The following is a 14,237-nucleotide window of genomic DNA, read 5'->3' as shown; positions in this document are numbered from 1 at the left end:
GAAAAAGCAACAGCAAAGAGGTGTGAGCGGAAACTGATAGAAACACAGCTGTATGCAAGCACTTCACTGACAATTCCCCTTTGGCAAATCACTTAGAAGATTTCCAGATGCAGTAATGGCTTTGGGGTGTCTCTGTTTTGGAGCAGCTGGGCCAGATCTGACCCCAGTGGAGCCAGGCAGGCTGGCAACAGCTAACAATTAAATGCAGTTCCACCTGACTTTATGCAAAAAGTATTAACGCAAGTTTGTCTTCACCTGTCATTTTAGCAGCTGTTATCTGCCCCAGTTCCTTTTTCCTAACAAATTCTAAAATTAAGCCCCATTTTCACTGACTCAGACCCATGACACAGTAAGCCAGCCCCAGGTGAATGTTCAGTTTTGCTCCTAAATCAGACATTTTAGAAACTAGCCAAATTCTGCTGGTAAAGACAGAAAGATAGACTGAAAAAGAAAAAAAAGCAAAGTTGAAACCAATCAATTTGGAAAGCCCCCACTTGTGATATATTTAGTTAATTTCAGGGGAATATCTGTGGTAGCCAATTATGCAAATTATTAAAAATTTCTACCCTGAAATTTTACGTACGAAATACACATTCTTTCAACCACCCTTCCCCATGCCCAGGCTTCCTGCCCTTTTCATTCTCTAACCTGAAATGATGTTGTCTGTGTCTCACGTGCCCCTGTATGGAAGACTGGATGTGTTTGGGTTTTTCTAAGAACACTGGGTTGCATGGCATCTTTCATTTGATGTGGTGCCTGCTTGCCAGTGCCAACTGCCAGCTGGAGCCAGTACACCAGTTCCCATCAGCACAGGCAGAATTTGCCACAGGCTGCACAGCAGGAAGGGAAATGATGAGGAAGGAGACTGGTCTGGCTGGAATAGAACAGGGAGAAGGAAAAACTTTACAGATCTGCATTCTGTGTTGCTGCTGCCAAGCAGCCTGGTGTGCCATAGGACAGCACCTTGAGCCTGCAGCACAGCTGCTCCCTGGGTACTTGCACCTGGCCATGTTTCTCAGGACCCTAGAACGACAGAGCAAGTAGCAGAAGCACAGCAGCAAGGCTGCAGTCAGCCAGCACTGCGAGGCAGCAGAGTGAGCAGTGGGCTGGCAGTTATGAGGGCTGGGTTTAACTTGGATGGCCAGGTGGAAGGTGAGGCCACCAGGTAATGGACATGTATCTGCACAAGGATGAACGAGGACACTGGTCTTCACTCACCTTTAGACAAGCAGAGGATAACAGCAGCATCACAGTGCTGCTCCACTGAGGGATGCAGGCTGGGCCTGAGCAGACTGAGCTCTCTGGCTGCAGAGATTCCACAGTGCCAGAGATGGGAGGGCAGGAATGTCATCAGAGCTGAGTCCGTGCCAGGTCTGAGTCCTTGGAGGGAGGCAGGACAGGACAATGTATGTGTGGGCCTAGGAGTGTTTAGGGGAAAGAAAGAAACAGATTGATACTCCCTGACTTTCCAGCTAGCGGTGCACCTGGCTTGCTGCTCCCTTCCAGCATTGGCTGAGCATACCCTACAAGAGCTCTGAACTGGAGGCACCTTGGTGGCAAGCTTTTACCATGAGCCTGCTAGCTACCCTTGTTTCACACCCTGCTGTAACTGAAAGGAAACATCCGGCACCAATGCGGCCTCGCCCAGACAGTGCCTGCATGGGCAGAGGGCACTGAGCTGAGCCGCTTCTAGCCCACATCTGTGCATGGCAAACCCCCAGCTCTGCAACCTGAGGGACTGCTCCAAAGCCCCATTTTGCAGCCAGCCTGCTTTGCACACGTTAGGTCAACACATCCAAGACAGAACGCATCTTCTCCACCCAGGCAGTGAGGAACATACGCAGCAGTTCAGATGGCAGTCAGGGAAGAATAAGTTTGAGTACCTACAAGTTGCAGTGATTAAGTACAGGCAAAGGAAAAATGTCACACCTCTGTGTTAACAAATGGAAATAAGATACAATCCACACAGCAGCACAGGGCATTGCTCGGAAGTCTCTTTTGCTGACTAGACTATCAGCATGCTCGCAAACACCCCTTCCCCAGGGCCACAAATGTCAGTGTATTTACTGTGACTGCCACATCCCAGTACCTCTGCACATCTCAGCAGATAGAAGATCAACTTCACTGAAATGCGAATGTCCACAGTAACACATGGATGCATTTCTCCCAGCACTTCTACTAATTGTACGTTATCTACATATGCTTCTGCATTCATATCACAATAGTTATTGACATCAACAAAATGCTAATGAGACACACACTGTGAGTGCATGTACATCACTGAGCAAAGAGCATTTCTGCTGTACTTAGATCTCTAGTGGAGCAATTCCAGCAGCAGTCTGATACATTAACCATTTCTTCCAACACCAACCTACTGCTCCATGCATGTTTGGAGCCCTGCAGCACAGCATTACAGCTCCTGCCTCTCCTAGCACCATACCAGTGAGGAATATACTTTTGCCTCTTGAGCCATCATAAGCAGAAATCAGTAGTGGCTTATATGGCTGTGCTGAGCTGGAAAAATTGATACTGTGCCCTATTCCTACAGTAGCCACCCAATGAGACCTGTTGCCTTGTGCCCTCTTGGTCCATGTGAGCAGAAACACTCAGGAGATGGGAATGAGATGTACTGTCACACCAGCATACTGTCAGCCCCTGCAGGGATACTGCTGTAACAATTAAACACCAGCTTCCTTCCCACAGTCAACTGACAAACAAATAGGCTCCTGCAATCAGGCATGAGTGCTTCTGAGCTTATTTTTGTAGCTCTTCAGCATTCTTTACATGTTGAGGTGGCAGAGCATGTCCTCAAAACAAGCAATAACGTCCAGACAGCTAGCAGCCTGCTGTGGGCATGGGGACGGGAGCATAGGACATGAAAGTAGGCTATGTGTGCACCCACACAGGGATCTTCCACATCACACTGAAGAACCCAAGACTGCTGTCACTATGTTGAAACTGTTCCCCATCAGCAGCTGGGGAAGGAGAGATGATGGGATGGCAGTGCTTAGACTGCAAAGTAGTACAGAAGTATCCCCACCTATGGAAGGAGAAACTGGGGTACAGAGCACTGAAAGCATTTGCTGGGTGCTCCCAGCAGACAAGGCCACCTGGAAAGGGAGTGTACAGTTCCCAGCACAGTGCTCTCCCTGCCCAAGCCAGGGCTCAGAGCTCTCCCCACCACAATCAAACAGGTTGCAGGCACATCATCAGTGTTGAGCTCCACTCAGAACCATTACTGTGCGCTCAGTGCAGGAGACACAGCGCTCTTGCCCCAGGCACTGATCTGTACAGCACTCACTTGCACATATTTTCCATTGCTCTGTGATGTAGGGCTGTAAACTCCTCTCTAGGCCATATCCCATAGCCCAGCAAACAAAGGGACCTTGCAACTGATGTTGGCTCCTCATCACCAATTTGGCAGGGAAACTCCCTGCCCAGGGCCAGCGTGCCAGTCCCAGAGCAAGCTCCAAGCAATGGCAATTGCATATCAGCTGAGCAGCCCCATGTCACAGCTGCTGATTATCTGTAACAGCTTGGAATTGGCAGCATGGAGTAAGAGGCTTGACAGGCCTACTAGAAACTTATTACCATAAAAACAACTTCTTCCTCATATATTCAACCCAAAGCCCACTGCAAGCAACAGAAAGGTGCTAGCCTGGCAGCTTTAGATGCTCAAACTGGAGATGCTGGTTTGGACCCACATTTTCTTCTCCTGTATTTTAGACCAGTCTGGTCCCCTGACCAACCTGAACTTAACATGACCCTCGAGAGAGCTCAAGGAGAGACCTCTATCACCCAGCACAGCAGAGCAAGCAGGAGAGAATGAAGAGTACAGAGAGCTGCAGGCAGCAAGTGAAAGAGTCATGTAATGGACAAAACAAAGCAAGGAGGATGAAGTGAACTGCTTTCCTTGTCCTGTGACAAATGCGTGCGGCTCAGCTGGCAAGGTGACAGGAGGAAGTGGTCCCATCAGATTCATCCAAGGACCTTTTGTTTCCCAGGCTGAGCTCTGAGTGGCTGAGCTCAGTTTGAACCACTCAGGAAAACTGAGTGGTTTTCCCAGGCTGAGCTCAAAATACACAGAATGGAAAGCAGAAGGACTTGTTTCTCCTCCCACCTGAGCTCCAAGAGCTTCTTGCATTCAGAAAAGGCAAATGTCAAATTGGCACAAGATTCTGACTTTTCAGTGTAGACCAAGAAAGAAACTGGGAAGATTCATGCATGCATGGAAAACCAGAAGGAAAGAAAATGGATGGCAAGGAAGCAGAGGGGAAAAGCTAGATCAAGGGCTGAATTTTCTAAGGCACTCAGCAGCCAGCAAATCTTTTTGTTCTCAAGGCAGTGGTGGCAGAACAGTCTGGATTACTCTTGGAGACAGCTGAGCTTTTTCTTCTAAACCTGTCCCCTCCCAGTCCACATCTAAGGTGAAGATTTCACAGAGACCAGAGCTGTTTGATTTGAAGATGTAATCCTGTGGTCAACACTGAAGAGCATGGCTCTGGTTATCTGAACAGACACTCTGAGAGAGCCATGGCCTGCACTAAGGCTGCCCCACCTGGGAACACATGCCAAGCCCAGCGTGCTTAAAGGTGACCTGGCCATCCTCCTGCAGGATCCAGCCTCTCAGCTACATGGCGTTGCCCTGTTCGGCAGCTGACAGTCTTTGCAGAACATGAGGGAAAATATAATCATGGTCTGAAAAACTCAGGTAAGTCAAGCATACAGCACAGCAGCTGATCCCAGGAGATGATGAGGCCAGGAGCAACCCCAGTTTACCTCCAAGGGTTAACAAAAGAGTCCAGGTCAGCTGGGAACTGGATGAACTCTTAATGGCTACAGAGAGGGAAAGAACAGGAGGCCCTGGAGGGAAAAAAGAAAGTTTGGAAGTGGTAGGAGATGACATTTAAGAGACCTCGCTGCTACTTAGATCTCTTATATACCCTATAATTGGACAAGGAAACTGGAGTGACTCCAGGTCCTTTGGGTCCTTTTGAGAAAATAGCTCAAGCAAACAAACAAAAAACAACAACAACAAAAAAAAACCCACCAAAGACAAGAGGATTGACCCGTCTGATGTTGAGAGCAGATGCATCAGCAGAAAGTAGCCCCTGGGAGCCCCAACACAGTCCAGTGTTCTGTTGATGTCCACTGGCTTGCCTGGCATTGCCAAAGGGCATCAGTGCATTGCTTGCTATTTTGGACACAGACCCTTTCCTGTGGTCATGCTCTGGGGCAAAAGAGTTGCACACATGTTTGCAGTTAGCACTTGGTGCTTGGTTCACAATGGAGCTGTTGGAGGAATGATTCGATTCCCTGCCGCAGACATGGGGTTAGCTGGCAGCTCCCTCAAAACAACGAACAGGAGATGTGCTGCAAAAAAGCACAACAGAATATGGAAGGGCTTCATTTTGGAACAAAAGCTGTGACCAGCTCCGGTGGAGCCAGGAGCAGATTCTACTTGGAACAAAAAAAAAAAAAAAACAAAAAAAAACAACCTTTTTGCTGGCGTCTGTAGTGAAAGGAATGAGATCTGGGTCTTCTTAGTGAATTGCTGGGTCTGGGCGTGCTTGAAAGGTTTCCTAGAGACAACAGTGCAGTGCATGGAAATATTTTCCATTTGCAACAGCACTCCTACCTCGTTCTTCTCAGTGCACCAACCTAAGCATGACCTTTTGGGGTCTGACAGCTAACAACCAGTCCTGGCTCCTGCCACTTCCTTTCCAGCCTGCAATGCCAACTTCTTACAACTCTTAAGCAAGATTGCAAGTCAGAAAGGGCTCAAATATTCTCTGGATATCAAAACTACCTTACATTGTAAGAAACGTAATACAGATGCTAAATCACATGCTTCAGAGTTGACATCAATAACAGCTCTTGCAAATTATCCCTGGTCTTACTTATAGGTAGTTCTGCATTCCTTGGAGTCAGGTCTCAGCAGCGCAGCAATTTCTATTTCCTATATCTTAGCAATTTTCCCAGAGAGAATGGGCAACATTATCTTCCCCATTCAGACTATATGAAATACCATTAAAATATATAATAAGTGTTTGTAGTAAAAACAAAAAGCACACACCAGAGTCAGGAAGTGTCAGTGCTTTGTGATTGTCTCATAACTCCTTCCTGTCCTGCTCATTAGCCTGGACAGACCATATGCCTCAGTTTCCCTCCAGCAAAAGGAGATAATGGAGGAATATAACTTTCCATCAAATTCAGTGAGATTGCTACCAGAGGCACCAAAGTACACATGTGCAAGTGAGTGGGCATATATGTTTATTCTACATTTATCTGGCACCAGGCCTACTCCATTCATATTTAGGTGATTAATCATTAATTATGTTAATTTATTAATGGTGCTAAAGGCCTTCAAGATGGTAGAAAATTCCCAGGCTAAAGAAGTTACACAATGATGTCTTCAAAACAGTGCTATAAAGCATTTAAGTAGAGGATTTAATTCTCCCTGAAAATTACATCAAGCAATGAGACAACTCAGATCAGACTCTTGGAAAGGGACCTAGTAATTAACTTTGTGTAAATTAATGAGCCTCAGTCAAGATTTGGAGGCTTTAATAGCTAAATGCTAGCTTTTGTACGGACAGCTCCCAGACAGCACCCTGAAGTGGCCTGCCTCCTTGAAATGCTCCAGGATCAGAACCAGCAGCTATGATTTGCCTTACAATGGTACAGAAGCCCCCACCCCCAGATCTGAGCACAGTGCTGCCATGCACTCAAGGAGAGACTGAAGAGGTGCCAATCCAGCTAGGTAAGGTGGACATAGGGGTTGCATGAGAATCTGCCAAGGAGGGCAAGGACAATTTGGGCTCTGGTTTCCTGGGTGAAGCTGCTCGAGTCCAGGCTGCTGCCAAAGGCACTGCTCTGCCCGCCACCAGTCCTCCAGCACAGCCTTTGTGCCCACTACTGGGCCAAGTTCCACAGGGCAGGGCTGGGATCCAGCCGCCTGTAAGCCACTCTGCTGGGGCCACTGTGTGGAAACAGGCTTCCTCCTTTCCTCAGCCCAGAAAAAAGCTTTACTCATCCCACCATGCAATGGGATCACAGTGGCAAAGCTGTTTAACTGTATTTAAATTAATGTATCTGCAAAATAAAACAATACAAAGGACTTCCTGTCAGTATGACCATGGGCTTCTACTGCTTGCACGGCACTGGCACATAAACCTCCCCAGTTCAGCTGCAGCTCACAGTGGTGGAGCGTGGGCAGAGCTTCGTCCTGCCACACTGCTAGGTGGGGAGCAGGCAGAACACAGTGTCAGTAGCAGAGCAGCAAAGGAAACGCTCGTTACTATGTGAAACACAGAAACTAAGAGTTTAATTATAAAAGGAAATCGGAGCTGGGTCGCTACAGCCTAAAGACAAATGAGGGGAAAACAAAACAAAACACCAGGAGATTTTACAGAGGCCACCGGACATGAGCACACCTTGTGGTCCTGTCTGTCTGTCCAGCTGCACTGCTGCAGCCCAGCTGACCGCAGTGGGTCTCCCTGCAGGACTGCAGTTGGGCAGAAAATATTCTTCCCATCCCACAAACATCTTCCTGTTCTGCATCAGGATTATACCAAGAGAAATGGGCCCCGAAACATGCTTCTGCTAAAGAAAAGCAGTCCTTAGTACACATCATATAAAGCTCCATTCCTGCTGGAAACTGGTTCATAGCAGACATGGGAGCATCAGTTCTGCTGGCAGTGAGCACTGCCTGGCTTTGCTGCTCCTGCCAGTGTTTGCAAGGCCCTCACGAACCATGCCATGACTGAGATGTGGGAGGTCAAAGCCTGGCTCCAAGATATGCTTCCTCAGGCTACAATTCTCAACACTTACCCAATATGGATGCCTACAGCCAGCACGGACACCCATTCTCTTGCCCTTGTCTGCTTCAATGCTGGTAAAGAAAAAAACATTAAGAAAATGAGAAGTGTTCCCACCAAGGAATGCAAACTGGGACACACTGGGTTTGCACAGGGCAGGACATGGGCTGCGGGCAGCTCTCCTTCAGCACCCAGTTCATTGCAGCCCTTACCAGTAAGGAACTCACAAAGGCCATAGTTGCTCCGCGACTCATTTGCAAAGCCCCTGCTCATGCCCACCCTCCTCCCATGCCTTCTACCACCTCCTGGCAGAGCAGACTTCCTTGATTCATCTTCTCACTTTGCCACCTCACAGCTCTTTACCAGGCTTTTGCAGATGGTGTCTCAATACCTAATCGTGCACACCACCTCCTGCATTATCTGGGTCCTGGAAGCCACCCCACAACAAGCATCCCTACCAGAAAGGTCAAAGATAAGAAGGTTCCTTTGTGCTCCACCTCCCTGCCTAGGTTTCTTAGAATCTAGCTGCCTTCAAGAGAAGAAAGAAAACAAAAAACTGCAAAAGTCCCAGCACTGACTCTTAACACCTAGGTGAGAGGAAGAGGTTGCCTAAGGCATGAGCAGGACCCTATCCCTACATACAGGGAAGGCAAAGGGCAGCACTTACTGCACTTCCGAAGGTAGCTCTGCAACCACAACTGCAGGCCAAGCAGGTGATCAGCCTGCACAGGAATATACGTGCAGGACAAGAGAATCCACTCTTAGCCCTTAAGAGGTAGCGATGCATTGCACTAGTGCACTTCTAACTGCTGCAGGCTGGCAGACATTCTATGAACTAAAAGGGCATTCAGACAGGGTGAGATTGATTTTGGTGCTAAGAGGCAGTACAAAGCCTGATCTACCTCCAGACCCTGTGCTGGGGCTGGTGACGGGCAAGAGACAAGCCCTTCCCAGGACAGGACCCAAGCACTCAGCTAGCATCCAGGCTAAAGGCACAGAGCAAAATTCACTACTCATTACCAGCTCTGAGCTTTGGAGGGGCAGCTATAGGGGACACAAACCGATTACTGCAACTGGGCAAAAATAACCTACATTTAACCAGTGATAAACTGGAAGCTACTTTGATGACAGCTGATGGAGAAGTAAGACCATACATACTGAATCACATCTCCAAGGCTCTTGTATTTCAAATATGCTTAACTTTTTCCATCACAGCTCCTGCAGCTTAGGCCAATAGCGACAGTTTCAGGAAATCCCATCATTGCATTTTAACAATGATGAATTAGTTGTACCTGTAACATGCTTTGCCAGTGTAGATTTGCACAGGCAGCACAAATACTGCTGCTGCTTCTCAACAAAGAAAACCCACAGAACATGCATTCAGCTGATAACTAGAACAAAACATAGGTGTCTCTGCTAGTCAGACTCCTCTTCCTCTCTCACTAGGAATGGAGATGAAGAACATGAGCATCCAGAACGGACTGGCATGTGCTCATCACATTAACAGGTGCACACATTTTCCCTGCAGGGAGGAGATTCTGCATGGCCCCTAGCCATACACACTGCCTCATAGAATCATAGGGGTTGGAAGGGACTTCAAGAGATCGAGTCCAAACCCCCTGCCAAAGCAGGTTCCCTACACCGGGTAAACACTCAGTTTCCCCTTCTACAGTGTGAGGCTGATGGAGATTTCAGAGGTCTTGACATTTTTGTAATTGCTGCATTTTCATGTTCTGTTGCTTTTTCTTAATTATTGACTGGGCATATAAATACCATCTGCCCAAGGGTATAGCACGGAAAGTCAAAGGCCCATGTCACTGATTTATGAGACCTCCATTCAGTCCAGTTTGCTTCCCTCTGTAGTTCCCATGGGAAAAGTTGCTTTTCACTTCCTTTCCAAAAATCTCCTGTATGGTATGCCTGGGAGCTGCTAAACCTCTTTTTGCCTTTGCCACAGTTTTCTCCAGCAACATGAGCTGGATAGGCTGCTTCTCCCTTCTGCTGCATTGAATTTGGTAAGGAAGCAAAGATGCCAAGTTAATAGGAAACATGAGCATTGTATTTTTACTTATGAAAGCAGCAATTACGTTAGAAACTTTGGTGATCCAAAATAATACACAGTGCTGATGAAGCAATCAGCACATGTAAACACTAATGGAAAGCATCCTACTGTCACACAGCACCCCTGCTACTGTATGCAGCTGTTATACCACCACCTACAGAAACTGAAATATCCATTAACCTTCTGCTCCCAGAAAAAAGGCTGCTGCCAGAGGATGGGATCGAACTCATGAGAACCCACTCAAGCCTAAACTGACAAATGTCTGCCTTGGTCTTTTTGCTTTACAGTCAACACAGTACCTTTTGCTTTAGCTCTCTATTCCCCCAGTAAATCCATTCCCCAGCCCTCCCTACTAGGCTGCTACATAGTGATGAGAAATGCCTGCATGAGTTGTTTCAGGACAGAGATTATTATGCATCTATAAGAGAGGGGACTCACATTCATGTAAGTGACAGCTATTACAGCAAACAATCAACCAGAGATACCAGAAACACTAACTACATGCCCTGGAAACTCCTACTTGGGTCAGCAGATTTACTCAGCTCCATATACTAATCTGATGATCATAGAAGCTGTACATCTTTCATTTGCAGGCATACACGAGATTACAGTTGATCCTAGTTAGCTAAAAAAATAAACTGTGCAATAGTACTTCTAGACCTGGGAGGGACTGGAGCTAGGAGATGCTGCAAAACAAAGACCAGACTCCTATCTTTGTAGTTCTAACCATCCAAACCCTGGACACCTCCTGCACTGATGTGAGTGCTCAGTCTGAACTCACAGTCTGCACTTCTGAAGAGCAGAAAGGTCACCCTATGACTAATGACAGCGGGGCCGCAGGGTGCTGTGCCTGTGCACTACCTGCTGAGACAGTGAGACACAGAGGGCTCAGGCAGGGCTGGCATTTGCCATCAGTTAGACCCCTGAGGCCTCACTGATTTCAACAAGCTCCCATCTGCAATGTGAAACAAATGGGAGTCCATTCAGTCCTGCAATATGCAAACTCAGCTTCTACCACCATTTAGCTGACAAACACGGTAGAAGTACGTACATTTATTTACTTCCTGCACAGTGTAAGTTAAGAAGGAGAAAACAGATGCTCAGCAACGATCTCTGCTCACCTGCTGAGATTGATGGTTGGATGCACAGCTGAAAACTACAGTGGTGCCTTACAGACAGACTAGTTTCCTCTTCCATCTCCTGCCACTTGCACCTGCAAAGCTGCTTGCAAAAGCCCTGCAGTCCCAACTGGGCGCTTAAGGAATATGCGTCTGGCTGTGTATGTGGACACTTCTGAGCTCACTCTGCAAACCACTTTGGATAGTCTAAGCTGAAATAGTGTCCTGGCAACAGAAATTACACTGATAGTCTTCAGCCATCAAAGAATTCTGCTGTGTTTAGGCCAACTCTGCGTCCCACATTTACCCTTCAGCTTTGCAAGCTGATAATTTCAAAAAGCTTTAGCAGCTGCATTGAAAAGAAGAAAAATACCACACAGATGTATGTGAGGCAGAAAACAAAAGTGGCATAAGCCATTTGAAGGCACACAAAGCATCCCAGTGGTTATTTCCCTGCATGCAGTGTCACAATTATGAATACATAAGACCCTTCCAGCTCCAGTGCAATCTCTGCTGCTTTCATACACAATTAGAGGCACTGGTAGCACTATTACACATGCTGACAGCACCAAGATACTCTAATCAGAGCTGAGACTCTCCTCTGCCAAGCTCAGCACTTACTCTAATGATGCTCATCACCTGGAGTACCACAAACCTACATCAATCAAGTTATGCAGTGCAAAGCAACTGACCTACATGTCAGAATCCTATCAGGCCAGGGCTGGTGAGGTGGCCTGGGCAACCATAGCTGGCTCTGTGCAAGATGACAGAAAAATGCTGAGACTGTTTTTGGCTAACAGTGAGAAGTGTCACAACCCCAGCTGAAGAATTTGGGGAAATCTCTGCACAATTAGTCTTTCTGGGGTATTTCCAGCAGAGAGGTCGATTCAGGCTCTGATTATGAATGAAATCAAATACAAAGGACAAAAAGACCTCCCATATTTAATAATTTTCTGTCTCAGGCTGGTAATTTAAACAGGGCTAGTTTGAAAGGTACTTCCCACAAGCCTGAAGTCCATCTGTGCTTGCCCAAGCTCAGCTCCTCCATAAGACATGTATACAGAAACTAGATCTGTCCTGAAGACAGCAAATCCCCAAATACTTGAATTTCAGACAGACCACTTTCAAGTGGAAAGCCCTTGCAAGAGAAAATCCCAGCTGCACATCAAAGCACCACTGAGAAGCAGGTTTGTGGAAATTACTTCTGGGTCAGAGCAAGTGGATTTGTGTGCGTCTGCATGAGGCAAGGACCTGCTCTGCTCTGCCTTCCTTGTGCTGGTAGAACGTCACTTAAATAGCTCTGCAGTGGCTGCACAGAGGAGTGCAGGATGGAACAACTGGCATGGGAATACACTGTGCCTTACTTCTCTGGGGCAATACATGTGGTAGTAGGCTACAAGGTCACAAGAAAGCTGTTTTGGGCCTCACCTCATCTTGGAGTTCACATAATAACGAGGTCTCTGTACTTGGACTTACCTCCACTGCAGAAGGAAGTGCAATTGGCTGTTCTGCTCTTTGTGCAGGGAGTTTGATGTGGGCCATCAGCCACAAAGGCTGGACACTGAAAATGAAACTGGACACTGCAGCAATTAAGCAGGAGCACATTCCATATGCAGCATGGCTGGCTTGTGCTCTCTTGGAAGAAGCAAACAAGATACTGCCTCACTGACCTACAGGGCTGCCCCTGGCTACAGAGACCTACAGGCTCTCCCATTTGCTCAAGCTGCAGATCCTGCATTGGCAGTACCCTTGCCACCCCCACTACATGCACAGGCATGGGGCGGGAGGACACGAGCCAGACCTCCTGGACCAGCTGGCTTCTGCTCTCAGATAGTTGATAAAAATCTTACTTAGCTGCAGAAAGAAAAACCCCTGTCTCCAGATCCTAGCAGCAGTCCTGGCACTAACCCTTGCCAGAAGGCAGGCTCCTTCCCGAGCTGCAGCCGAGGCAGACGCCAGACATTCTGGTTGTGCCTTGTCAACTCCTGGAGGACTTTCTCCCCTCCTGAGCTATTGCTTATATTCTCTTGTTAACACTTATTTTATCTTGGGATCTATCACACGTCAAATCTGCTTTCATCAATAACTGGGCTGGGGGTGGAGGAGGGGAGTGAGAAAAGAAGGCTTAGGAAAAACTGCTGCCTTGAGTTAATATGCAGATCCACTGCAAAAGATGAACAAGAGAGGGAAGCAGAAAAAGAAACCTAGTGCCAGGTTGGGTGGCAAAACCCACATCTTAGCAAAACACTCAGATTTCTGAGGGAAAAGCCAGCTCCACAGTTTGGGCTCTCCCAGTTCTGGGCTCCAGCTCCAAAATCCTGATTCCAAGGAGTTCTGGAAGAACAGATTTTTACCTTGACCTTGCTCGTTTGCCTTTCACTTGCTGCTTAAGTTTGGTGGAAATCTCTAATAGTGGTTAGGGAACAGCCTGTTATCAGCGAATAGATTTTCTGTTTCTTGGAAGTCATCAGATTTGTCTCGACCCCTCAACACATGTACTGTGCTGCCACAGAAGTTGCTGTGCAGCCAATTAACCAAGCCCTTCCAGAGCCCTTGCCCCTTTACAACACCCCTGTCCTGTTCCCACTGTACCCCCAATGGAACATGCAGAAAACCTTGCAAATGGTCCCAAGCACAAGACTTCCCACCAGGCAGGATCTGGGCAACCCATCCCCCCCTGCATGCTGGCTGCCACACATGCAGCATGACCCAGAACAGGGCATGCTGCCCGGGGGTAAGCAGGTGCTCTGTGCTTTTCATCCCCCTCTCCTCTTTTCTCTCTGCATCCTATATCAGTCTGTGATTAAATCGAGCCTGTTTAACCGCCACAGCCAGATGTGGGGACCCCATTCATTATAGAGAAAAAGGAAAGAAAAAATGGCACGTGGTAACAGTTGTCTGCATGTGAAACATGGCCTGCAGTCCTCTGTATACCCTGAAGCCACAGGATCCTTGCTTGGGGTGTGGGAACTCATTTTATCAGGCCTTCAAAGACACAGACAAAAAAAACCCAACACCTTGCTGTAGGTGAGGCTGAGGAAACATATACAGTGCGAGACATTGCATGCCCTCCCAGCTCTTAGCCTTCCTTGCCCAAGGGGGCCATTCCAGCACAGACCCAGTTTTACCCATGTCCACAAACCAATGGAATCCCTGCTATCCTAGCTTCACAGATCCTGTCCCTCTGGCCAAAGCAGAGGGTTTCACAGCTGCAGAAAGCTTGCTCCATGCCTGCCC

General features: G+C 47.6%; 1 protein-coding gene across 4 annotated transcripts in view; it reads right to left on the bottom strand.

Moving 5' to 3' along the window:
- The window catches only part of CCND3 (cyclin D3), a 38,655-nt gene that overhangs the window by 17,014 nt on the left and 7,404 nt on the right, over positions 1-14,237 (bottom strand). For 2 of the 4 annotated variants that reach the window (XM_065740322.1, XM_065740320.1), the window contains exon 2: positions 1,219-1,418. The exons of 1 other annotated variant lie outside the window; for it this stretch is intronic. In XM_065740322.1, the coding sequence (XP_065596394.1) occupies positions 1,219-1,248 (30 nt within the window). In that variant the 5' untranslated portion in view covers positions 1,249-1,418. Of the gene's footprint in view, positions 1-1,218; positions 1,419-7,755; positions 7,838-14,237 lie in introns of those variants that run through there. One more of the 4 variants, XM_065740321.1, reaches the window with a different exon arrangement.

Source organism: Cyrtonyx montezumae, unplaced genomic scaffold (genome assembly GCF_038088225.1).
Source record: "Cyrtonyx montezumae isolate F1298 unplaced genomic scaffold, pur_monq_1.0 scaffold_26, whole genome shotgun sequence".
NCBI lineage: Eukaryota > Metazoa > Chordata > Aves > Galliformes > Odontophoridae > Cyrtonyx > Cyrtonyx montezumae.
This window is presented reverse-complemented; position numbering and strand designations above follow the sequence as displayed.